Source organism: Hyla sarda, chromosome 5 (genome assembly GCF_029499605.1).
Source record: "Hyla sarda isolate aHylSar1 chromosome 5, aHylSar1.hap1, whole genome shotgun sequence".
NCBI lineage: Eukaryota > Metazoa > Chordata > Amphibia > Anura > Hylidae > Hyla > Hyla sarda.
In genome coordinates, this window is record NC_079193.1 from 164,952,229 (window position 1) to 164,978,422 (window position 26,194).

At 45.2% G+C, this 26,194-nt stretch overlaps 2 protein-coding genes across 5 annotated transcripts in view; one reads left to right on the forward strand and one right to left on the reverse strand.

Moving 5' to 3' along the window:
- Nucleotides 1-26,194, reverse strand: part of NPHP3 (nephrocystin 3) — a 118,405-nt gene that overhangs the window by 70,205 nt on the left and 22,006 nt on the right. Inside the window, exons 1-9 of one of the 3 annotated variants that reach the window (XM_056520627.1) lie at nt 19,444-19,574; nt 14,306-14,683; nt 10,460-10,585; nt 5,901-6,051; nt 4,915-5,067; nt 4,450-4,583; nt 4,212-4,372; nt 2,538-2,700; nt 2,313-2,387 (exon numbers count right to left, since the gene is read on the reverse strand). In XM_056520627.1, coding sequence (XP_056376602.1) covers nt 2,313-2,387; nt 2,538-2,700; nt 4,212-4,372; nt 4,450-4,583; nt 4,915-5,067; nt 5,901-6,051; nt 10,460-10,585; nt 14,306-14,629 — 1,287 coding nt within the window. In that variant the 5' untranslated portion in view covers nt 14,630-14,683; nt 19,444-19,574. Of the gene's footprint in view, nt 1-2,312; nt 2,388-2,537; nt 2,701-4,211; nt 4,373-4,449; nt 4,584-4,914; nt 5,068-5,900; nt 6,052-10,459; nt 10,586-14,305; nt 14,684-19,398; nt 19,418-19,443; nt 19,575-26,194 lie in introns of those variants that run through there. The other 2 variants (XM_056520629.1, XM_056520628.1) reach the window with 2 other exon arrangements.
- LOC130273580 (tetratricopeptide repeat protein 30A) overlaps nt 19,573-26,194 on the forward strand; it is a 71,176-nt gene continuing 64,554 nt past the window's right edge. For both annotated transcript variants that reach the window (XM_056520635.1, XM_056520636.1), the window contains exons 1-3: nt 19,573-19,764; nt 24,173-24,238; nt 25,644-25,853. In XM_056520635.1, the coding sequence (XP_056376610.1) occupies nt 19,711-19,764; nt 24,173-24,238; nt 25,644-25,853 (330 nt within the window). In that variant the 5' untranslated portion in view covers nt 19,573-19,710. The remainder of the gene's footprint in view (nt 19,765-24,172; nt 24,239-25,643; nt 25,854-26,194) is intronic.

Sequence of the window (26,194 nt, forward strand, 5' to 3'; positions counted from 1 at the left end):
CTTCGTTTCCTGAAACTTCTTGTCAGGGTGACTTCAGGTGGATACCCGCAGGGTGTAAAATTCAGCGTGAGAGCTGAAAGTCTTGAGTGCCGGTCGGGTACAGAGAAGAGACTTCTGGAACCACATCCGAAGTTCCTGGGTCCTTTAGATGAAAGGTGTCTCTTATGGCCGCAACCACTGAGTACACCACATCAGGCACATCCGTGCGGTCCTCTGAGTCGGAGGCCGAATCAGAAACCTCATCCACAAGTTCTCCAGGTGAATGGGAACGAGGTGAGGCAGCCCTGGAAGAAGTCGGGCACAATGAAAGGAAACTTCTGGACCACGTCCGAAGTTACTGGGTCCTTAAGCTGGAAGGTGTCTCTTATGGCCGCAACCAAAGAGTACACCACATTAGGCACATCCGTGCGGTCCTCTGAGTCGGAGGCCCAATCAGAAACATCTTCCACAAGTTCTCCAGGTGAATGGGAATGTGTGAGGCGGCCCTGGAAGAGAGAGGGAGACTGACCTGGTATGTGGGCCTGGAGAGCCAGAGCAGCGACCCTGGGAGCATTCTCTAGAGGAGCGACCCTGGGAGCATTCGGAGTAACGGGGCGATGTCTGCAAGGGGAGCGCCCGTGCCTGCCAGAAGACTCGGGGGATGAGTCAGATGACACACCCCTATGATGCTGCGAGAGCGTCAGAAAGGGGGAGGGCGGGGGAGCAGTGGAGCAGACAGAACAAGTGGTTCAGCAGAACCAGACAGTTTAAAGTTACAACAGTATTGACAGAGTAAAGGAGTGGCTAACACTCCAGTTAACTGTTTAGAGGGAGGCCGTTCTGGGCCTCTCTCACCCAAGACTGTGTTCCATTTCACTGCTGATACAGTCTGCTTATCTTACTGTTTAACATGCCTTGAAATCCCCATAGACCACAATGGGCCTATTTAAAAAATGAAACCACAAAATTGTAACACTCTGTCCCACCCCGGGACTCGAACCCGTGGTGGTCTGCGAGCTGTCAAAGAGGAGAAATGCCTGCCAATAGCAAGTGAGGGGCATGTTAGGAGCAGGGGGCACCGATGATTGGCCCCTGCCACCAATCGCACGCACAGCGCTGATTGGTGTACAGTTCATGCCCAGAGAAGCCTCGGGGGCCCTGGGTGGGCGTAGCTAAAGCGCACCGGGCTGCCGATGCAAAGAAGAAGTCTGTAATGGCGCTCGCGGGGAACTGAGCGGACTAGGCGCTGTCAGCCGCTTCAAAGTAAAAAACACACACAGACGTTCCACACTCATACACACAGTATATATGAATAAAGTGTAGAGAGTTGTGCCCCATCCAGACTGCCACTGCTCCCCTCAGTAATAAAGGACCCCCTGTCCAGGCCAGCCCCATTAGACCCATGAGAAAAGTGGGCCAAAAACAGTGGGTCTCCAGCTGTTGCAAATCTGCACCTAAGGAGAAAGGGAAATATACTCACCTCAGTCAGAAGAACTTACCACATGAAGTCTTCCCATGAAGTCTTCAGCCAGCGTTATCACCTTCCTCATGCCGGGCTACCATGTGCGAGCGAGGCGAGCAAGGAGATAGGGTGACCCGGACCCATGAGGTACAACCCCAGGCGCTGACCGTTGTCGAGAGAGGGTGAACAGCGCATATACACAATGTCTGTGCCCCCCTACTCGCAATGGGGAAACAGTGAGCCGCAGTTCCTGAGTCCCCACCTAAAAACATGAAAGAAAAAGGAATAAAAAACTAACACATTCTAGGAACTAGGAAAATAATAAAACATAAGACCTGGTCTGGTGAAATCCAGACCATGTCCACCTCCTTCAGACACTAAGCTTAAACTGATTACCTCAGGGCCTGGAGGCGGGTATATCCTGCTGGGAGGAGCCAACTTCTCTTGTTGCCATAGTGTCATACCTCCTAGAGACAGGAGTATACACCCACGGTCTGTGTCCTCCAATGAAGCCGATAGAGAAATGAAGTTTAATCCAGCAACATAATCTCATATGCCTGTGATGTTCATTCACTGCAGGCCACAATATAGAGGTGTCACACCACACAGCAGTGATGGATTGACATGGCCACAGGACATCAATCGCTGAATACATCACTGTGGTCTAGTCTTACATAGAACTGTGCAAAATTTCTATGATAAATATATTAAACATTTCCATATATCATAAAAGCTGGAGCTAGAAGGGTGATATATCTCACTCTGAGTCAACCATTATGACCATCTCATTTATAAGCCTGGTACACTGCATGTATGTCAGTCAGGCAGTGGGCAACAGTATACAGACTGACATACAGAAGACATAACATACCTGCTTTATTACTTGCTCTACATGACAGTAGGTTGTATATGCTCCTTCCTCAGGCTCTCCATTGTGCTCAATGATCTGAAAAATACAAATTATAACCCAATTTAATAACCCAACACTGATAAGCCATCAACTTTCTCCAGAGAATCACATGTCCATTAAAATACCAGCTATGCAATGACTAATAATAAAATTCTAGACAATGTACATATTAACTCTGCTTCATACCTTAGTTTTATTTGCTTTATTAGGGTCCTCCTCCATTAGCTGCTGGATACAATCAGGGCTTCTTCCACCATCATCTATTCTGTGATAAACAATTCTCGGCTTGGCCTCTGTATTTTTCAGAAATGCTTCTTTACAGTCTTCCCAGAGTAAGCTGCATTGTATGCTATGAACAAGGTTTAATTGAGAAAAATAAGACTAAACAGAGACTGTTGCAGGCCCAGAAGTAACTTTCATGCTGCAAAAAATTGTGAAACAAGTGACAGAAATCCAAGGGCCTCAGACTTCCCCTATGTCTTTTATACGCTAAACATGTTCTGGGTCATATACGCCTCCATACACAGGATTTCCCTAAGGCACCTGCTTACTTAAGCACCACTGTATATAAACACTGCAGCAGTGCTCACGACCCTACATGCTCTTTCCCACTTAGTGCAATGTACAGGACTCCCACAGAGTGCGGTCCCTGCTGTGGCCATGTCCCACACAGACTATAATCCTCTCTAGCTTCAAGCATTAAAACTACATTAAGACATGGAGTTTCATCAGATCAGACATTATTACCGATTATGAAACTCATCTGACTTCAAAGTTATAGATCTGTATTTTGTGTTAATGTTTTATTTTGCACTTTCTTCCTCAAGGTTCTCTACAGTTACAAGTGTTATATATGGGTAGATCCTACTGCGATCATCAGTAATAGTTGATTGAAGTGCTCTTACAGGGGTACTCAGGTAGACAGCGATTATTTTTATATCTTCCAGTACTTATCAGCTGCTGTATGCTCCAGAGGAAGTTGTATAGTTCTCTTCAGTCTGACCACATTGCTCTCTGCTGACACCTCTGTCTGTGTCAGGAACTGTCCAGAGTAGGAGAAAATCCCAATAGCAAACCTCTCCTGCTCTGGACAGTTCCTGACATGGACAGGTGTCAGCAAAGAGCACTGTGGTCAGACTGAAGAGAACTACTCAACTTCCTCTGGAGCATACAGCAGCTAATAAGTACTGGAAGGGTTAATATTTTGTAATAAAAGTAATTTAGAAATCTGTTTAACTTTCAGGCACCAGTTGATTTGAAACATTTTTTTTCCACTGGAATGCCTTTAACTCCCTGGCCGGTCTCCCAATCAGACTATTTCAATCCATAGACTAATGAAGTGAAAAAGTTAGATTTGATTGACAGAAAGTGAAGCACATGCTGCTGCGCACTTCATCCGGCTATTGCTCACAATCACAGCGGGTCTAAGGACAGAGACCTGATGCGATCTAAACTTTTGGCATGTCTTGACAACATGCCAAACATTTTTACAAGTGACCCTGACACTTTAAAAATGATGCTCTTTCTGCTGGGTATTGGTTGCGGGTACGTTGAGAGATGTTTCTGGTGCAGAAATTCAGATTCCAGCTTCTGCAGAAAGAATGGTCATGTCTATTCTTTCTGCGGGGTGCGCAAGGAAATGCATTGATGTCTAAGTGCATTTCCGAGCGGTTCTAGCGCCAGCATGTTCTGCCGACACTCAGTGGAATGTCCACACGGAAATTTACTGTGCAGGCACTCCACCCTGTGAACATAGCCTAACAGTGCTATAACGCACACAATGATGTTGTGGATTGTATGTGGCTACTGAAGCATCATTCTCGGACATCTATTTTTCCAATTCTCTTAAATAAAGCTTACCTACTGAAGGAGGAAGACATAAGTAATATCACTAAGGAACTTTTCTCAATTTCCCACTTTCGCACAGCAGCATAAGTGTTTTCACATTCCTCAGGAAAATATACCACTTGAAAAAAGTAGCCCAATGTTTCACACATCCTCTGAAGCTTTGGTGAATACTCCTACAAGAACACAAGCAACAGTATTACTATGGTCCAGTAACATATTTCTCATTAAGTTACTTTCTCTCTATTCTCACCCTCAGGAACACATCCACTTCCGTCTGGGTGTCCTTAGTGCTTATTAGATAACAACGCACAGTGTTGCTCCACAAAGACTGTGAGAAGAGAGGTGTGACCTGTAACAAGCTGGCCACTGCTGCATCCCAGTCATCTAGAACATGAGGGAGGATGGAATAGATCAGACATTTCCATATCATGTGCCTTCCCAACATACATCCCTATACAGCTCTGGTGTGGCAATCCAAAGACATTGGGGGGGATTTATCAAAACCTGTCCAGAGGAAAAATTGACCAGTTGCCCATAGCAACCAATCAGATTGCTTCTTTTCATTTTTGAAAAGGGCCTGTGAAAAATGAAAGAAGAGATCTGATTGGTTGCTATGGGCAACTGGTCAGCTTTTCCTCTGCACAGGTTTTGATGAATCTCCCCCTTTGTGTTTAGTACCAGCAACGTATTACCTATCCAGGTGACGGTCACTTACCTCTATTTACATTTGCAAATGGTCCTTCAACATCAATAGAACTGTGAGCAAACTCTGGGCCCCGGAAGGACTGCTGCAGCTGCATCATACTGCCCATGGAGGGTTCGCTGCCCAAGGCTCCACTGGTCCAGTAGTCACACTGCGTTCCTGGGACTTTATATTATATAAACATTTTAGAAATGTTTCAATAAAACAAAATATTGGTTAACATTTAAAGTAATGTCAAGCAAGCATGTATCCCATGTAAATGAAAAATTGGGCCTTTAACATCAGGTGCTTGCAAGAATCAGAGATCATATTATGAAAGCAATATCTAAACCTCCTGTGGTTTTACTGAATCATACCTAACCATAGAATTCTGGGTAATGTGGCTGCAATAAGGATGATAAGATTTGGCCGCATTGTGGCCATATGAACCAGCCTAACTGTCAACTTTAGGCTGAAATAGAGATTGTAGTTACTAGATTCTTAAAGGGGTACTCAACCCCTAGACATCTTATCCTCTATCCAAAGGATAGGGGATAAGATGTCTGATCGCGTGGTTCCCACCGCTGGGAACCCCCATGATCTTCCCACTGCACCGGGCGTTTGTTTAGAGCATCGGGTGCAGCGCCAGAGGCTCTTGACATCACGGCCACGCCCCCTGAATGCAAGTCTATGGGAGGGGGTGTGACGTCATGAGCGGGGCGCAACTGTGACGTCACGAGCCTCCGCCCCGCATCACCAGTCATCTAGCACGGAGCAAAGTTCGCTCCGTGTAACGGATGTCTGGAGTTCCACAGCAGAGATCACAGGGGTCGCCAGCGGTGGGATGCCTGCAATCAGACATTTTATCCCATATCGTTTGGATACGGGATAAGATGTCTAGGGGCAGAGTACCCCTTTAATGCTATATTTTCTGTAGAGTGCATTGATGTCCGGAGTTACACTACTTATACACAGAGGGGAAATGGTATTATTGCAGCTTTGCAGTATCAAATAGTTACCTGTCACTTCTGTGTCATTGTCATCAGAATCAGATTCACCAGGATCAAACACTTGTATCCCCTGGGCTTGTAATCTTTGAAACTTGGCCTCAAGGTCTCTTTTGGCTCTGAGTAAATCTTGGATTTCTTTTTCTTTTGTTTCCCTAAAGATCTTTTCAGACATGTTACAATTAGCTTTAAATGACTCTGTTGATGATAATATCTATTTATAATGTACATACAGACCATATACATAATCTATAATCTGATTGAATAAAAATCATAATTGATTTCCTGTCAGGATGACACATGACCGCCGCTAAGGCTAGCGAGTGGCTGCAGTAGTCATAAGCCTGTATGGTACAATTTGGCTCACAGCGTGTAAACAAACAAAAAAGTGGGCAGATACTGTGTCAGCAGAGGATTAAACAGAAGACTACAATTTTTTGGGGACATTATCTGCTTAAAAAGTGGCTCCAGGCCCTTTTTTTTTTTTTTTTTGAGTGGCCTGCAAGTAACACAATACTGCAGAGGAAATGTATGGCCCTAGGGTTTCCGGACCCATGTTGATTAGCTAAAATAATCATAAGGGAATATAAGCAAACTAAACCATTCCTGGAGATGATGGTGGTTGACAAATTTACAAAATCGTTTTTTTAATCAGGCAAGTGTCAAGGAGGTGGGGCTGAGCTGCTCAATTGCCATAGTGTGGCACACCTCCTCACTTGTCCTCACCTCTAAGCCCATTGACGTACAGGGACCCATACATTAGTAAAGGTGGATAAGTGTGGGAATATAAATTTGTGTATAATTGGTATATGTGTGTCCATGTACATTAGGTACATATGTATTAACCTAATGAGGGGACTTACAGGGGTACTATCTGACTACTTGGGGTCTCTACATGTCTATCTACTAGGGGGACATACCAAATTATGGAGGTGCCCTACCTACTTGGGGGAACTACCTACTACCTTAGGAGGGGACTTACTTATCAGGGGTCCTGTCCACCAGCTTACCGATTCGGGACCCTATTCACCTAATGGGGGGCATAACTACCTACTTAATGAGGAGTAAATAAATAAATAGATAAATGGGAGATTTTTTTGTACTCACGGTAAAATCTCTTTCTCGTAGCCTTTATTGGGGGACACCTAACTGATGGGTATATGCTCTTGCCACTACGAGGCGCTGACACTAGGAAAAAGAAAAGTCGTCTCCTCCCTGGCAGGATATACCCGCCCACCGGCAGTGAGGCAACCAGTTTTGTCACAAAGCAGTAGGAGAAGCCAACGAGAAATTATGTCTGAAGGACCCTAGAAAGGAATCCCGGAGAACAACCCAAGAAACAGAAAAAAGAGGAAGAAATAGGTGGGTACGGTGTCCCCCAATGAAGGCTACGAGAAAGAGATTTTACGGTGAGTACAAAAAAAAATCTCCTTTTCTCGGTCGCTCTTCATTGGGGGACACCAAACTGATGGGATGTACCAAAGCAGTCCCCTAGGGTGGGAAAAAACAACCACCAGCGAAAAAGGAGACAGTCCCAAGATTGAACTCGGACGAGCCCCCAGGTCGGAGACACACTAGGCCCAGAAAAATAGCTCCCGGAAGATCTCCCGTCCAAGGAGATGGACCAGGACCCAAAGGAAAGGTCCGTCCTCTGTAGAGACCCAAGGCACCTGGGTCATATAGAGAGATAAGAAAACACAGGAAAAAAGGGAAACAGATATCCGCGAAAAACTCTCCTGGTGAAAAAACTGCCATAAGGAAGTGAAGGAGTGCAGAACAGAAATACTGCCACGACGAATGGGATCGCGGAGGAGTCGGGGCCCGGGCCGCAACAAATGTCCAAGACCTGAACCATCACTAAGGCTCAAGGAATCGGAAAGCCGCCCGAAAAGAAGGCACACCGCAGCATCGTAGGACAAAGCCCCAAATAAGGGGACCAACAGTGATTCCAGAATGGTCCGAGTAGACCTGAGCAGCCTTAAGAAACATCCGTCAGAACGGGAATGGAGGGAGAACCAATGAGAAACCGGCGGACACAGACAAAAGGGAAGAAGGACACACCCAATCCAGAGAGAGCCCTAGGCTGTGATAGTGAACAGAAAGTACACAAACCGAGGCAGTAAATATCACTGTTGAATGTACTTCAGAAAAAAAACAAAATAGTCCCTCCATAGGAGGGATAAACAAGGGTGATCGAGACGACAACTCAAGTACAGACCTATGACAATCCACCCTGATCCCGCACCCCGTGTGGAAGGGGGATTGGCAAGCGTGCTAGGCACAGAAGGAGCAGGGAAATGCAATTACTGGGTGGACGAAGCCCCCAGGCTCCAGACGCAACCCTCGCCGCGTGGAGGAGCCACCTTGCGTCCCAAGAGGGATTGGAACCCCGTACACTGAAGCGGGGCAAAATATACAAGACGTGTTGAGAGCCATTCCAGACAGTGACCAGTAGGCACCTGAGCCACCCTTTACAGAGACCCCGGAAAGGAACACCCGGAAGTACAGGGAGGGGCTGAACCGACAGGCGCCCCAGCAGGCCCCATGTCAGAACAGAGGTGCTCAACCGCCTCGGAACCGCAGGGACGAATCACCGGAAACCCCTGGGCGCACCCCACCGAGCCAAAAGGAAGGAGGGCTTTACTCCTACAAAGCGGTCCTAGCATATGTAGGAACACAGACATGGGGACCCCACGATAACAGTGGTGTACCAAGACTGCAAACACCAAGGAAACCGCAGACAAGGGAGCAGCAGAAAAGGTAGGAATGCCCCCAGCAGACCAACAGTGCAACCCAAGAAAGGAGAACAGAGCGATGCTGCTGTTGCTGCAAAAGGAAGAAAAGGTCCTAAGAACCCACATGCACACATGGAAGAGAGACCCGGTCTACAGCTGCAGTAGCAGCCGAATGGGGGAGGTAACCAGGTGGATTAGAACAGCAATCAGACACAGTCTGGCCATGTGACAAGGAGACCATGGCCACGTCGGGTCCTGCACACGGAAACACACAGTGGAGAGATTTATCAGCCTTTAGACAGAGTAGCAGGCATGCGGAGAGGGACCTGGCCAAGCAGGTAACCCCGTAAACCAATAGGTGGTGCATTGTATAAGGCACATGGGGCAACTCGGAGAGACTCACATGTAAACTACCATGGCAGTGGTGAACTACCGTCCATGGGGTGACAATGCATGGGAGATGACCCGAAGGTGGAAGGGCAGGGAGGCCAAGAAACTCCACCCCCTGGAGAGAGAGAGGGAACAGAGGGACTGTGGAATGCATCCCTGACATCCCGTATAGTGTCCGTGAGACACGCTGGGTCAGTTCCAGTATACCACACACACAACAGTGGGGTACTGGAACTCCAGCCGCAAAAAACATCTGCCGTGAGACAGTCGACAGAAGAAGATATGCAGACAACTGTCTGGCTTACCAGTATGTGTCCCTAGGGGACAGCGAGTGATTCCATCGTAAACCACGTACAGTAGTGAGGTACTGGAAGTCCAGTTGCAGATACACCAGCCATGTGATGTATAACAGGTGGTGCAGACCACTGCCTGGCTTATAGGTATAGGACCCTGGAGACGAGTCAGTAGCGAGGTACCGGAACTCCAGCTGCAGATATATCAGTCGTTTGACGTATGACCAGCAGTGTAGCTAACCATACAGACCCCCGTCTGTCTTACTGGTATAGGTCCATAGTAGATACATACTTACCTGAAGATGCCAGTTCCTTATACTCATTCTCAGGCGTCTTCAACCAGCTTATGGCCACGCTGCAGGGGCGAGCAGGGGCAGTGGGGGACCCGGACCCAGGGTGCAACCTCCAGGCGCTGGCCGTTGGCGGGAAGGGGTTAACGGTGCATACTTCTATGTCCCGTGCCCCTTAGCTGCATATGGGGGAAGAGGTAGCGTCATGCTCCTGAACCCCCACCTGAAAAAAAGGAAAATAAAAGGGAGTAAAGAATTCTAACTAAACAGCCCTTACTAGAAAATAATAAAAAAGACCAGGTCTGGAGAGAACCAGACCGTGTCCACCTCCTAGCTGACACTAGCTAAAACTGGTTGCCTCACTGCTGGTGGGCGGGTATATCCTGCCAGGGAGGAGCCGACTTTTCTTTTTCCTAGTGTCAGCGCCTCCTAGTGGCAAGAGCATATACCCATCATTTAGGTGTCCCCCAATGAGAAAAAGCTATTTTATAAATTTGGCAATGACCATTAGCTCCAGGAAATGTACATGTTGCTCAACAGATAACAGTGTCTGCATTTCTAAGCAGCAAACACAGTTAACAGATTCTCTTTAATGGTGAAAAAGGAGTAAAAGCAATAACCAAAAAACTTCAACAGTTTCATAAGATAATGATATTCAAATAAGATATTGGTGGAATTTTAGACATAGCATAAAAGGAAAAAAATATTAGTTATAGCCAAGGCAATCCAATGTCAGCGTTTATTGTCTCTATCGTATCTTTTATATTTTTTTCGATGTCCTATACTGTGTTATATTTGCCATGTTGATCCCTCACACTGGTTTCAGGAGACTGAACATTCCTATGCAGCAGACTATGGCTCACCTTAAACTGTCTTTTCACCTTATCTCTGTCATGTTCAAAGGTAGCAGCTCTCTCCACAGCCTGGTACTTGGCTTCAACCGCACTCTCCTTCTCTCTCAGGTTCTTCTGGTAAGTCTTCTGAAGAGCCTGATACAGGAAGTAAAGAAATGATTGGACGCAATTCAGACTGTCTTCCTAGAAAATACACCAGGAGCTAAAGAGTAAAGAATGAAATGAGCCGGCATAAACAATATTTGATTTGTACGATAATGTACAGATATCTATCTCAGGGTGGACACTTAGTTTAATACATTTTTCCCTATATATTTTCCTGAGCAGAAGGGAAAGAAATGACAGGAGTTGCTATTGCAACAACAGGTTTTAGAGTGAACTTGCTATTTTGAATTGACCTTACATATGCAGCCATCTCTATAGGAAAGGGTTACATCTGTCACTAGATTTGGTCAAATTAAAGACATGCATATGGAATATGAGAACAGAATATGGAGACATTGCTTGACCACAGTTGAGTGTCAAATCTGGTTATCTGACAGAATCTTCCCATTCAATAATCAGGCTTGCATGGGTGAAGGGGGTCTTATGAGGGGGGGCACGCATATTGGAGCAGAGGGGAAGGAGGCAGGGATGCTGGGTCCTGTCTCCATTCTGAAAATCCCCTGATTATTATCCTTTTATTGTAATAATGCCTGTGACTCTTTAAAACAGAAGTGCCAACTTTTTCATGGCTTAGTGAAAAAGCCAGAATTTTTTTTAAATATGTATAACACAAAAAAATTATGTAGACTATATGCCATTTCTGGCATTATATGATGAAGACTTAAAAGGGGTTTCCAGGCAAAAATATTTTCATTTATTTGTTTTTTAATAAATGCCCCAAGTACTGTAAAAAGAAAAAAATAGGGCTCAGTGCTCTCCACCTCTTTCGCCTGATGACGTTGCCACCCTTCAGGAAATGTCAGTTCAACCAATCCCTGGATGCAATGGTGACCCGCCTCAGGTTGGTCAAGTCCTTTAAAGCAGGAAGAAGAGAAGTGCTGTATCAGGGCTGGTAAATTGCTGCAAGGTAGTAGCGAGGTGCCAAAATTAGCTCTGCAATGGAAGAGCTCCCGTACAATGCCAGGGAGCGCACTGTGCTCTCTCTGGCATCGTACGGGCGCTCTGCCATTGCAGAGCTAATTTTGGCACCTTGCTACTACCTTGCAGCAATTTACCAGGTCTGATACAGCACTATGTGGGATTCCCTACCCCTGTGACATGTTTCTGATATGCTGAGGATAGGGGTCCAGTGTCTTTTCCCTGTATAATTGGTATTATCCACAAGCAGGTTATCACTCCTGCCAGGGATCTGTATATGCATACTGTACCACATAGCTGCTATTCTATTCAAAATGTATATATATGATTGGGCTCATTGCTGTGGTTTTCTGATTGGTTCTGACACCTACATCTAGTATTGTACATTGTTATCTTTACCTCTGCATTGTGATTTACCCCTGATGAAGTTCTCTATGAACAGAAACGCGTTGGGTACTTTGCTATAAAAGGTTTTTTTTGTCTGTACTATTTGGTGTACAGTAACTTATAGCTGTCATGCGATAACTGGGGAGTTGCATTCTTGTTCCCCTTTCAGTTGTTCCCAATTTTTTGGTGATAGCCTCACTTTCATACACACACCCTAGTACTTATTATTTTGTGTGAATTTTAGTATAATCTAATTCAAAGTTATATTTTAAGGCACCTACTTAGTTGTTTGCACTCCTTATGGTAAATAAAAAAATCTTTCTAATGTACTTTGTTTAAAATGTTTTATTTGTGTTTAAAAAAAGCTCCCTACTTGTCCAGAGCACATTTCACCCCATCTCTTGCACAGACTTTGGACTCCTGCTGGCCTGGCAGCTAAAATCAGGAAATGCAGTCTGGAGTCAGTCTGGAGGGGAGCCTTCTCCAATCACTTAGCCTCTGTACCTTGATAAAGTTGGTTTATCCAACGAAACGTCGGGAAGCGGAGGGCTATTCACATTTTAACTAGCAGCTATCAGTGCTTTTCTGTCTATATAGTGGCATCCATAGATTAGTGCTAGTAAAGCACAATACCATTACAAACGAAGTTATAGGATGCTCATATACTATCCAAGCAACTACTAGCTGTGCTTTTAATCACAACACCGGAGCTCATATATATTTTAAATGATCTAATAAAATTCAGTTTTAAGGGGGGTTTCTAGTTTAGGGTTAACCCCTTGGGGGGCGACCCCTAAAGGTTGTTGTTATATATAATTTGCCCTGGAATCCCTGGGGAATTTTTGTTGTTGTTATCCAATCACAGCTCATCTCACACTGAACTGCTGTGGGCTGTGTTTAGCAGAGTAAGGGAGGAAGTTCTCCCCTGTATGGCTTCAGATGATGTCACATCTGCTGGGTAACACTCCTTCCCAGTCTGTGAATCTGACTGAGACTGAGCAGAAAATACAGAGCAATATCAAGGTAGAAAACGAAAAAATTGTAAAAAATAAAGGCAGGGGTGGATTACCATGATGGGGCAGTGAACTGGGAGGATTATAAAATTTAACAAGATCATGAGAGGTTCTCTTTAAAGGAGATATCTGGCAGATAAGGATAGGGGATAAGTGTAAAATTGCGGGCAGTTCGACCATTGGGGCCCCTGCAATCTCCTGTAGGGGGCCCCAGTTCTCCTCCTGAATGGGGCATGTCAACCACTGCACAAAAAGATGCAGTTCTATGGGGGGTCCCAGTGGTTAGTGTTGACAGTTCTATTTATAGGCACACTTGTGCACAGATAGCTGTCAATCACTGAGTAGGATCATCCACATGACTACTTAGCCCAAAATGAACAGAGATTTTTATGAATAAATGACAAGTTATCCTGAACTATACATCAACTGCATTGTCAATGTGACAAATTTCCTTTAGGGTCTATACACACATACAGTATTCTGATGCAGATTTGATGCGCAGGATTTCAGGCTGTGTTCAGTCATTCAGTTTGCATTGACCTCTTCAGCAGAAAATCCTGCGCATCAAATCTGCGCACAATACTGTACGTGTGAATAGACCCTTAAAGGGGTTATCCAGGAAAAAACTTTTTTTTATATATAAACTGGCTCCAGAAAGTTAAACAGATTTGTAAATTACTTCTATTAAAAAATCTTAATCCTTTCAGTACTTATGAGCTTCTGAAGTTAAGGTTGTTCTTTTCTGTCTAAGTCCTCTCTGATGACACCTGTCTCAGGAAACGCCCAGTTTAGAAGCAAATCCCCATAGCAAACCTCTTCTAAACTGGGCGGTTTCCGAGACACGTGTCATCAGAGAGCACTTAGACAGAAAAGAACAACCTTAACTTCAGAAGCTCATAAGTACTGAAAAGATTAAGATTTTTTAATAGAAGTCATTTACAAATCTGTTTAACTTTCTGGAGCCAGTTGATATATATATATACGGTATATATAAATATATATATATATATATATATATATATATATATATATATATATATAAGTTTTTTCCTGGAATACCCCTTTAAAGGGCTTGTAAACACAAAGGGGGAGATTTATCAAAACCTGTGCAGAGGCAAAGTTGCCCAGTTGTCCATAGCAACCAATCAGATTGCTTCTTTCATTTTTCACAGGCCTTGTTAAGAATGTAAGAAGTGAGCTGATTGGGCAACTTTGCCTCTGCACAGGTTTTGATAAATCTCCCCCAAAGTGAGCATGTAAAAGGTTTTTTATTTGCACCATGCAAAAATGGTGATACTACATGAAGCGTGTATACCTCGGTAAGGAAAATTCCAGCGCCATCTCATGCATAGAAAATGTGCACTGTACACACCTGTAACTCTGCTCTCAGCCGCTTATTCTCCTCGTCCAGCTTCACCTCTTTCTTCTGCATGGAAGCAATCTCATTATTCTTGCTAACACGGAATATCTCATACTCCTTCTTCAGCCGTTCATATTCGGCAGCATATTCCAGGTCCACTGATGCAGTGGATTTAAAGCTAGCTCCAATAACCCTAGGACCACGTCTGAAAGAACTGCGGAGAAGACGTGCCTTGGGCTTCACTTCTACAGGAATCTCACAAGCTTCTCCCCCTCCACCACCATAAGTATCCTCAATCACCTCTCCAGGGCTCACCAGGGATGAGGCTGTCCCCATTGTGGTACGGCTGGTCTCCAAGTGCTCTCTGCTACCTCACCATCTCAGCAAAGTCTGAAAAAAACCATATATGAATGTTAAACAATGCTGCAATGAACAAAACAAACATACATAATGAAAAATATGTACAGTGGTCCCTCAACATACCATGGTAATCCGTTCCAAACGGACCATCGTTTGTTGAAACCATCGCATGTTGAGGGATCCCTGCAATGTAAAGTATAGGACAGTGGTCTACAACCTGCAGACCTCCAGATGTTGTAAAACTACAACACCCAGCATGCCCAGACAGCCAACGGTTGTCCGGGCATGCTGGGAGTTGTAGTTTTGCAACATCTGGAGGTCTGCAGGTTGTAGACCACTGTTAGAGAAAGTTGTACTCACCTGTCCCCGCCGCTCCGGACCGTCACCGCTCGTCACCGCTGCCCGGGATGTCGCCGTCCATCGCTGTCACCGAGTCCCCGGCGCTCCGGCAAGGCCTCTGCCTCCCCGGCATCCGCGCTCTCTGTCACCGCCATCACGTCGCTACGCGTGCCGCTCCTATTGGATGACGGGACGGCATGCGCAGCGACGTGATGACGATGATGGAGAGCGCCGACGATGCAGGGAATCCTTAAGAGGACGCACCGGAGCCCCGAGGACAGGTAAGGGATCGTCCGCGCACCACACGGGGCACTGTAAGCGGCTATGCGGTGGCAGCTGAAGCAGTCTGCACTGCCGGATAGCCATTTATGCGATGGCCCCAACATACAAAAGCATCGTATGGTGATGCTGCCTTCAACATGCGATGACCTCTGACAGGCCATCGCATGTTGAAATTATCGTAAGTCTAGGCCATCGTAGCTCGAGGGGGTCACTATATTATTTTTTTTCTACAATGGCTGCTGGGATCTGTCCTGCTGTTCATTTGGGAGTTTTAAGAACTCTTTGGGTCTATTCACAAGTATAGTATCCTGCACGGGATTTGAAGCTGTATTCAGGCATTTAGAAGGAGATTTATCATTCTTTTCAAACGTATGGCTTTTATATAACAATTTTAATTTTTTACTTACTTTTGCTTACATGCGACCTGTTTATCAAATAGTCGCACGACCCTGATAACTAAATCACATGTAAGCAAGACCCGGGAAACCCACTTACAAATTATTTTTTTAAGCAGAAAAGTTTTCCTTTATGTTAATAGCCAAAGTCCTTTATCTACCCTTTATTACTAGTAGCGTTGCTAGTGAGTGACGGGGAGGGGGGGGGGGGGGGGACGTACCGCATCGGGTGACACCCTGACCAGCCTGCCTGGCACTAAATAGCTGCACTCCAACCATCCCGCAACAACCTATCCACCCCCCTCAGAAATGAAAAAATATGAAAGAATATCCGTACTCTGGAGGTTTTTTGTTTAATTTTGTGCCCGCATTTTGTGAAGTTGGTGGGCGGAGTCTTGCGTCGCTGCGCTGAGGCTGGAGTTTACGTCAGGAAGGAAGACAGCACAGCACCAACAGGCACATAAACAATAGAGAAGCCACAAAAAAAAACGTCTCGGTACGTTACCCACCCCAAAATGTGCATGAAGCTGTTAGAGATGAGCGAACTTACAGTAAATTCGATTCGTCACGAACTTCTCGGCTCGGCAGTTGATGACTTTTCCTGCATAAATTAGTTCAGCTTTCAGGTGCTCCGGTGGGCTGGAAAAGGTGGATTCAGTCTTAGAAGACTCTTTCCTAGGACTGTATCCACCTTTTCCAGCCCACCGGAGCACCTGAAAGCTGAACTAATTTATGCAGGAAAAGTCATCAACTGCCGAGCCGAGAAGTTCGTGACGAATCGAATTTACTGTAAGTTCGCTCATCTCTAGAAGCTGTATTACTATGGATGTTTCTTTTTTTTAAGGAAACATTTTAGTGCCACATATGGGTTATTTACGTAATCTGTAAAAATTCTTACACAATAATTTTGTGCCTTATTCTATTTTAGCACAACATTAATTAAAAAATGTAGTGGGTACGCCAGCATGTACGTGTCCTAAAATTGACAAGGTGTGCAGTGTGTATTTTCAACCTTAAAATGAATAGTTTTTAGTTATATAATAAATTTTTTCTATAATTAACATTAATGTAGTAGCTTTGTTTCATGATGCAGAACAAGAACAGTTGTTAAAGTGGGTGTTAATGTCCTTTTCTGCAGATGTATGCACTTTCTGTACGCCAGGTTGGACCTGGAATACATATGCAACTTTTAAAAGGAGATGCAACTTTTTTTCTTCATAAATAGCGACTATCGCATTTGATAAATACATGGCCACTGCAAAGTAAAAAAAATATATATATATATATATATATATATATATATACTACGTGAGCAGATTTCAGAAATGTGCTTTGGAATAAGCAAAAATCAAAACGTCGCAGCATGTATAGAAAAGTCGCACGTGTGCAAGTACGTGCGACTTTTTTTACGCAAAAAAAAAAAAACTACTACAGAGCTTGATAAATCTCCATATTTTACACTGAAATCTACAGCATAAAATCCTGTGCATCAAATATAGGCAGGATACTGTACGTGTGAATACGCCCTTTGAGAACGTTCACACGTACAGGATCTGATGCATATTTTTGCTGATTATTTCTGCAGCCGATTTTGCTACCCATTGATTTTTAAGGGGTACTCCACTGCCCCAGCGTTCCGAACATTCTGTGCCGAACACTGGGTGTGGGCTGAGGGGGTTGTGACATCGTGGCCACACCCCTCATGATGACATGCAGTTGACACGCCCCATCCCACAAACTTGCATTGAGGGGGCATGGCGTGCCGTCGTGAGGGGTGTGGCCATGACATCACAAACCCCTAAGCCCGCACCCAGCGTTCGGAACAAAATGTTTTGAACGCTGGGGCAGTGGAGTACCCCTCTAGTGGGTATGAAAAATCACCTGCTCAAAAATATAATAACAGATCCTGTACGTGTGAACGTAACCTTTAGGAGTTTTGCAATGGATTTACTATTATTTGAGAAGTATGTTTCATTGTTTTTCTTGTTTATGTAACTGGATATCTTGAATAAAAAAATCATTTATTTGGTTAAAAAAAACAAAAAAAACCTTTAGGAGTATTGGAGGGGTATTCCGATCTATTTAAAAATCATGCTGTAGACTGACACTTGTAAAATAACAAACTACTCCATACTCACCTCATACTCCAGTGTGAGTGTTTCCTTTCCCTGATGAAGCACTGTCTCGGCTCTCCTGCTGACGTACCAAACACACTGCGGCCAATCACTGGAGGCCATTCACTCCCTGGAGGCCAAAAAGAGAGGCAGCAGTAGGTTTGGGACATCATCAGTAGAGGCAGGTATCACCAGGGGAAGCAAACAGAGAGGCCAGGGCTGAATGGAGAGCTGAAAGGAAAAAAACTTGTTGGAATTTTTGGAATATCCCTGATGCCCCTTCTCAAAGGTTGGCAAGTATGGAAGCAGCCTGTCCGCTGTCATCTGGATGTCTACATGCCTGATCCCTTCTCTTATCTCCTTGGAGATTATGTATAGAGATACTGAGATAGATGGCGGTCAGTCACCGGCTATGTTTTGTCTCAGATCACATGACTGACAGCAGAGCGGGAAGCTAGCCACATATATGAATGAGTAGATGGCGCTCAATCAATCGTACAACAGGAAAGTTTCTGCAAAGTTACTCAACTTTTTACATAAACGGAAAACGTTCATTGTTACTGATGTGAACTGTGGTATAAGACCGTGTTTCTTAACCTGTGGCTTTCCCAACCAGGGTGCCTCCAGCTGTTGCAAAACTACAACTCCCAGCATGCCTGGAAAGCCAACAGCCAACACTGCGCTACAGCTGTTGCAAAACTTCAACTCCCATCATGTCCTGACAGTGCTGTTGCAAAACAACAACTCCCATCATGCAACAACAGCACTGTTCTGAAACTACAGCTTACATCATGCTGGGAGTTGTAGTTTTCCAACAGCTGAAGGCACCCTGGTTGGGAAACACTGCTCTACAGCTGTTGCAAAACTTCAACTCCCATCATGTCGTGACAGTGCTGTTGCAAAACAACAACTCCCATCATGCACCAACAGCACTGTTCTAAAAACTACAACTCCCATCATGCACCTGCAGCACTGTTCTGAAACTACAGCTTCCATCATGCTGGGAGTTGTAGTTTTCCAACAGCTGGAGATACCCTGGTTGGGAAACACTGCGCTACAGCTGTTGCAAAACTTCAACTCCCATCATGACCTGACAGTGCTGTTCTGAAACTACAGCTTCCATCATGCTGGGAGTTGTAGATTTTCAACAGCTGGAGGCACTTGGTTGGGAAACACTGCTCTACAGCTGTTGCAAAACTACAACTCCCATCATACACCAACAGCACTGTTCTGAAACTACAGCTTCCATCATGCTGGGAGTTGTAGTTTTCCAACAGCTGAAGACACCCTGGTTGGGAAACACTGCTCTACAGCTGTTGCAAAACTTCAACTCCCATCATGCCCCAACAGCACTGTTGCAAAACTACAACTCCCATCATCCACCAACAGCACTGTTCTGAGACTACAGCTTCCATCATGCTGGGAGTTGTAGTTTTCCAACAGCTGGAGAGTCACCGGTTGAGGGCACTGCTGTCAGTAATGGTGAGAAGAACGATAAGTAAGAGTTGTAGGACTGATAGGTCAGCACCCCTCTACACCCCGTTACATCCCCCACACATTCATCTACACGCCAGTCTATGAGAAGTGATGCTGTAGTCACAGCTTAGTCATATACTAGGGATTGTCGTGCCCCAGGGAAACAAAGACAATAGGCACTTACTGTTTGGTTGCCACGGAGAATATTGACTCTATCAACAGTAACGGCAGGTAATCAATTTTGTTCATAGCAATAAAGTTTATTGCACTCGAAAAAAAAAAGTACAGTGGATGCGAATCGCCGTCACTTTCACTGAGGAGGCGTGGTTAGATGGGATGACTTCCGGTTGGTTGCTAAGGAGCTGTAACAGCGGCCTTAGTAACCAAGAGCTGGGATAGAAGATCGGGGATTTTGTACGGATTATTCCGGGACGTTGGCATCCCACCGGGAATGGCCGCCCTGCAGATCAAGGATGGGGAGTACACCGCCACTATCTATAAACTGGTGAGCCCTCATCTACAGTGTATAGCCGCCTAAAGGCCCGGTCTATCCTGGTTTGTTCTCTTCTTCACAACTGGATACTCAGTCCTTCCTTTATAAAACCCAGGGCTCAAGTCCTGCAGGAACTCATGGGAACGGAGTTCCTGCACTTTTTCCACAGCAGGAACGCAGTTCCCATTAGTAGGAGTCCTGCAGGACACGTCCTTAAAGGGGTACTCCCCCCCCCTAGACATCTTATCCCCTATCCAAAGTATAGGGGATAAGATGTCTGATCACGGGGGTCCCACTGCTGGGAACCCCCGCGATCCCGGCTGCGGCACCCCAGACATCCGATGCTCAGAGTGAGCTTTGCTCCGTGCTGGATGACTGGTGATACGGGGCCTCCGGCGCTGCACCCAATGCTCTAAACGAATGCCGGGTGCAGCAGGGAGAATGTGGGGGTCTTCAGCAGCGGGACCCTGGGATCAGACATCTTATCCCCTATCCTTTGGATAGGGTATAAGATGTCTGTCTAGTACCCCTTTAAGTGGAAATCTTGGGTGAGTTCCCTCACTTTTTTTTTTTCCCCAGGACTTGACCGCTGATAAAACCTTGTCTTTACTAAACATATCCCCCCCCCCCATAGGAGTGGACAAATCAGACTACAGGATTATCATCATGTTTTGTCAATGACAAAATGTAGGGGTGGGGGACCAACAGCACCACTCTTGTCCGTAGGTTAAATCCGGTACTGCAGCTCATTCCCATTCATTTGAATTGGAAATGGGCTGCAATACCATGTACAGTCCACAAGGGTAGCACTGTTTCTGGTGTGCGGGAGTCTGATGCTTTAGATTAAAATAAATTAAATAATAAAAAAATAAATGAAAAAAACAATAAATTTAATAAAATTCAGTTGTATTTTAAATAAACATCATTTATTCATCATGCTATGTCAGGGGTAGTATGGTGGGATGGATACTGCCCAATAACAGAGATGTGGCCAGGCTTTTATGGTACTCCCTCTCCACAAATCTGACATAAGGAAAGGTAGAAATGCCATATATATATATATATATATATATATATATATATATATATATATAGTCAATATACTGCCCCCTCCCATACATTCACATTCTAGTGCTCCTGGAATCATAATGGGAGATTTATCAAAACCAGTGTTGAGTAAGAGAGGTGCAGTCGTCCATCGAAACCAATCAAATCACTTCTTTCATTTTTAAAGAGGCTTCTGAAAAATGAAACAAGCAATCTGATTGGTTGCTGTGGGCAACTGCACCACTTTTCTCTACATAGGTTTTGTAACAGTCCTTGCCTTGTCTCATGGATGGTGCATATCTGCTAGATGATTCTACATCAGAGGGTTTTCCCATAATCCTTTTCCCAGGTGATCAGATAGGCTTCTTACTGCTAGAGGGAGGGAATCACTTGTCTGCCTCGTTGAATGGAGTTGGGGTCGAGCAGACATCCTATTGCTTCATTTTAAGTCTGGAAGATTTTGAACGTTAACAATATATATTGTAGGACCAATGTATGTATTGTGGTGTGCTAGGGTAAAGAAGATGCCGGCAAGGTAAGTATAGCGTGTCTGGCATCACCGTGAGTTAAGGAGAGGGGCCCTGGAAGAAGATGGACCTGCTTACACAGTTTGCGAGGGGCAAGATAACTTGACGTCTTGTCACCGTGGTACTTGCACAGCCAGTCAGAGTGACTGAGTCTGTTTAAAACTGGACACAAAACAGGGCCCACCAGGAGATTCACCAACTCCCCTGCCAGTTCATACCTGGTGATAAGTTTTGATTTTGAAACCCCCCCCGCTAAAGAAAACCTATCAGCTGTTTTATGCTGCCTGAACCACTAGCAACATGAGCAGACAAGATTGGGTGGGCCATTTATATGGATACACCTTAATAAAATGGGAATGGTTGGTGATACAGTGACCCCCCCGCCCTACGATGGCCCCGACATACGATAATTTCAACATGCGATGGCCTCTCAGAGGCCATCGCATGTTGAAGGCAGAGTCAACTTACGATGCTTTTGTATGTCGGGCGATCGCATAAACGGCTATCCTGCAGCGCTGACTGCTTCAGCTACAGCCATATAGCCGTTTACGGTGCCCCATGTGCTCCGGTGATGGTCTCCTATCTGTCCTCGGGGCTCTGGCGTGTCCTCTTCGGGATCCCCTCCATCGCCGGCGCTCTCCATCGTCATCATCACGTCGCCACGCATGCCGTCCCGTCATGCAATAGGAGCGGCATGCGTAGTGACGTGATGACGGCAACGTGATCCCGGGCAGCAGAGACGTTCCGGAACGGCGGGGACATCATGGGGACGCGGCTACAGCGATGGAGCGCAACATCCAGGGCAGCAGTGACGGTCCGGAGCGGCGGTGACAGGTGAGTACAACTTCTTATTCTTTACATTGCACGGATCCCTCAACATTTCAACAAACGATGGTTCATTTGGAACGGATTACCATCGTATGTTGAGGGACCACTGTATTAACTTCCTGTTTGTGGCACATTAGTATATGTGAATAGGGAAACTTTTCAAGATGGGTGGTGACCATGGTGGCCATTTTGAAGTCGGCCATTTTGAATCCAACTTTTGTTTTTTCATTAGGAAGAGGGTCATGTGACACATCAAACTTATTGGGAATTTCACAAGAAAAACAATGATGTGCTTGGTTTTAACGTAACTTTATTCTTTCATGAGTTATTTACAAGTTTCTGACCACTTATAAAATGTGTTCAATGTGCTGCCCATTGTGTTGGATTGTCAATGCAACCCTCTTCTCCCACTCTTCACACCCTGATAGCAACACCGCAGGAGAAATGCTAGCACAGGCTTCCAGTATCCGTAGTTTCAGGTGCTGCAGAATGGGCAAAACAAAAATTGGAACAGGACCCTCAGTTTACGCAGAAGATTTTGTTCAGTGATGAGGCAAACTTTTATGTGAATGGTGAAGTCAACAAACAAAACCACCGCCATTGGTCTGACACTAACCCACATTAGATAGATCCCTCCAAGACTGTTGGAACACAAAAATTGATGGTATGGTGTGGTATATGGGGTACAAAGATAGTGGGGCCATTCTTCATCAATGGAAACCTCAAGGCCACTGGATATGCGAAATTGCTACATGATGATGTGTTTCCCCCTTTATGAACTGAAGCTGGCACGTTCTCTGAGTTTTTCAAGCAAAATGGTGCACCACCACATTATGGGTGTCAGGTCCGAGCATTCCTAGATGAACAGTTTCCTGGAAAGTGGATTGGTCGTCGTGGGCAAGTTGAATGGCCCCCAAAGTCTCCCGATCTGACCCCCTTAGACTTTTATCTTTGGGGTCATCTGAAGGCAATTGTCTATGCTGTGAAGATACGAGATGCGCAGCACCTGAAACTACGGATACTGGAAGCCTGTGCTAGCATTTCTCCTGCGGTGTTACTATCAGTGTGTGAAGAGTGGGAGAAGAGGGTTGCATTGACAATCCAACACAATGGGCAGCACATTGAACACATTTTATAAGTGGTCAGAAACTTGTAAATAACTCATGAAAGAATAAAGTTACGTTAAAACGAAGCACATCATTGTTTTTCTTGTGAAATTCCCATTAAGTTTGATGTGTCACATGACCCTCTTCCTATTGAAAAAACAAAAGTTGGATTCAAAATGGCCGACTTCAAAATGGCCGCCATGGTCACCACCCATCTTGAAAAGTTTCCCCCTCACATATACTAATATACAAACAGGAAGTTAATATCACCAACCATTCCCATTTTATTAAGGTGTATCCATATAAATGGCCCACCCTGTAGATTTTTGTTTCCCCATTTTGATGGGAGGGTCAGAATCAGGTGCAGGCAGCATGAATGAATTAACCCTTTCTCTCAGGTGTCAGCAGTTCAGGCAGTTGAAGGTGGCATAGTGGTTTTGAGGAAAGTTTTCTTGGAACAGGTAAAAGGACACATTCAGCAGGACAATGCACCATGCCACAAGAATCATATAGTCATGGATTGTACCAGTTACATAAGTTTTCCTGGCACCCTTGGCCCTCATTATCCCCTGATCTTATAGATCAGTGGTCTTCAACCTGCAGACCTCCAGATGTTGCAAAACTACAACTCCCAGCATGCCAACGGCTGTCCGGGTATGCTGGGAGTTGTAGTTTTGCAACATCTGGAGGTCCGCAGGTTGGAGACCACTGCTATAGATCTTTGAGACAAGTAAGAAAAGGTTGTTCAGAACTTGTCAGGACCTCAACCTACTTTGTGGCAACTGTGAGACGCTATCCTGTGAGCCAGTATAACTGCAGAATGTTCAGTCTATTAGATGGGTGTCTGTAATAAAGTGGCCATTCAGTGTCCATTACCAATGACATATTCTAATTGTGCCTTTTCTTTTTTAGATAAAGGAGGCAAGATACGGAGAAGCAGTGCAGATTCTCAGCATTGAACTGCAGAAACAATATCGGGTAATGTAATACTTCTGACAGGGAGAAGTTGTTTCTTCTGCAAAAACGTTCCGCTCTGGGGACCAGTAGCATCTTCTTATACAAAGTGCTGGTAGCATATGCACATTAATAGACCTCTTGGCATATTGCTGGACAAATACCCAAACTGATACTTTCATTGATACTAGAGCAATGGTGTCCAAACTGTGGCCCTCTAGATGTTGCAAAACTATAACTCCCAGCATGCCCGGACAGCCAGTCATGCTGGGATGCTGGGAGTTGTAGTTTTGCAACATCTGGATGCCCACAGTTTGGACAAGGGATCCACCGATTATCGGTTTGGCTGATATTATCGTCCGATATTCACGATTTTGGATGTTATCGGTATCGGCAATTACCTTGCCGATAATCCGATAATGCCCCGCAACCCCCCACCGCACTGCACCCCCCACCGCACCGCTCCGGCTAGAGACTGCCACCGCCGCGGCACCATTGCCTCCCCCATCCCCAGTTTTATAATTACCTGTTCCCGGGGCCCGGATCTGTGCTACTTCTGGCTCCTACGGCGTCCTGTGTTACGCTGAGCGTTGCGCAATGATGAGTGACGTCCTCAACGCAACGTCACCGTCAGTGTGCACAGTGACAGCTCAGGACGCCGCCGTAGCCAAAAGTAGCACGGACCCCGAGAACAGGTAATTAGAAAACCGGGAATGGAGGAGGCAAAGGGCAGAGGATAGGTGGGGGGGGGGGGGGGGGGCAGCGGCGGTGGTAGGACTCAGGAAGACCCCAGGACAGGCAGGGGGAGAGAAGCGGGTGGCGGCGGCGGTCTCTGGCACCGCAAAAGCCGCTGCAGTTCATTGATTTAAAGCGACCGCTTTAAATCAATGATCTGCAGCGGCGTCGCCGGGGGGGATAAATAGCCGATAACTTATACCGGAATATAAGTATAAGTTATCGGCTATCGGCCTTAACCTCCAACGATTATCGGTATCGGCCGTAAAAAATTGATATCGGTCGATCCCTAGTTTGGACACCATTGTACTGGAGGGTCTGGAGGAAAAAAGTTTATTTTTTAAAGTGAATTTTTGTGTGCAATGGACACTTGTTCTTGTATGCCAGTTTCCTTCAGCTGCTCCTATTCATACGTCCTGCACAGCAAATTTGTCAAGCTGTTTAGTGGCCAAAAAAGGAGCCACAATTGAAGGCTCAATATAACGCATCCCAATAGATATGGTTTGTACTATAGCACATGTCAGTAATATAAAAGATGTCTCTTGTTGGTCTACAGATGGCAATGCCAAGTTTTATTTCTGTAATTTATTTAGAATTTTTTTTATCATTTTCCTTTTAGAAGGGGTAGTGAATTTAGGTGTATTTTATTGTTAATCATATGTGTAATATAATATATGTGTTTATTATGCTATAGTCTAGGGCTGGCCTGTCTCTACTTGGATACTGTTATTATCAGATGCAAGACTTTGTCAATGCTGCAGATTGCTATGAACAGCTCACACAGATAAACCCTGAGGTTGAAGAGTACAAACTATATTATGCCCAGTCCTTGTACAAGGCATGTATGTACCCAGAGGCAATGAAAGCAACCTTTATCTTGGATAGTCCTGCATACCAGAGCAAGGTAAGAGCACTGGATTTCTACATTGCAGTGCCTTTTAAACCTTATTTCTTGGTCGGCTCCATTGGGGGACACACAGACCGTGGGTATATCTTTCTGCCACTAGGAGGCTGACACTAGGCATACAAAAAGAAAGTCGTCCCCTCCTGGCAGGATATACCCCGCCTACTGACCCTGAGCTAATCAGTTTTAGCTTAGTGTCAGTAGGAGGCAGACACAGGTCTGGAGTTCTCCAGACCTGGTCTTCTTTTTTTATTTTATAGCTAGGGCCTGTTGTAGGTTATTTTCTCCTTTTTAATTTCTTTTTTTTAGGTGGGGGTTCAGGAGCATGGCGCTACCTGTTC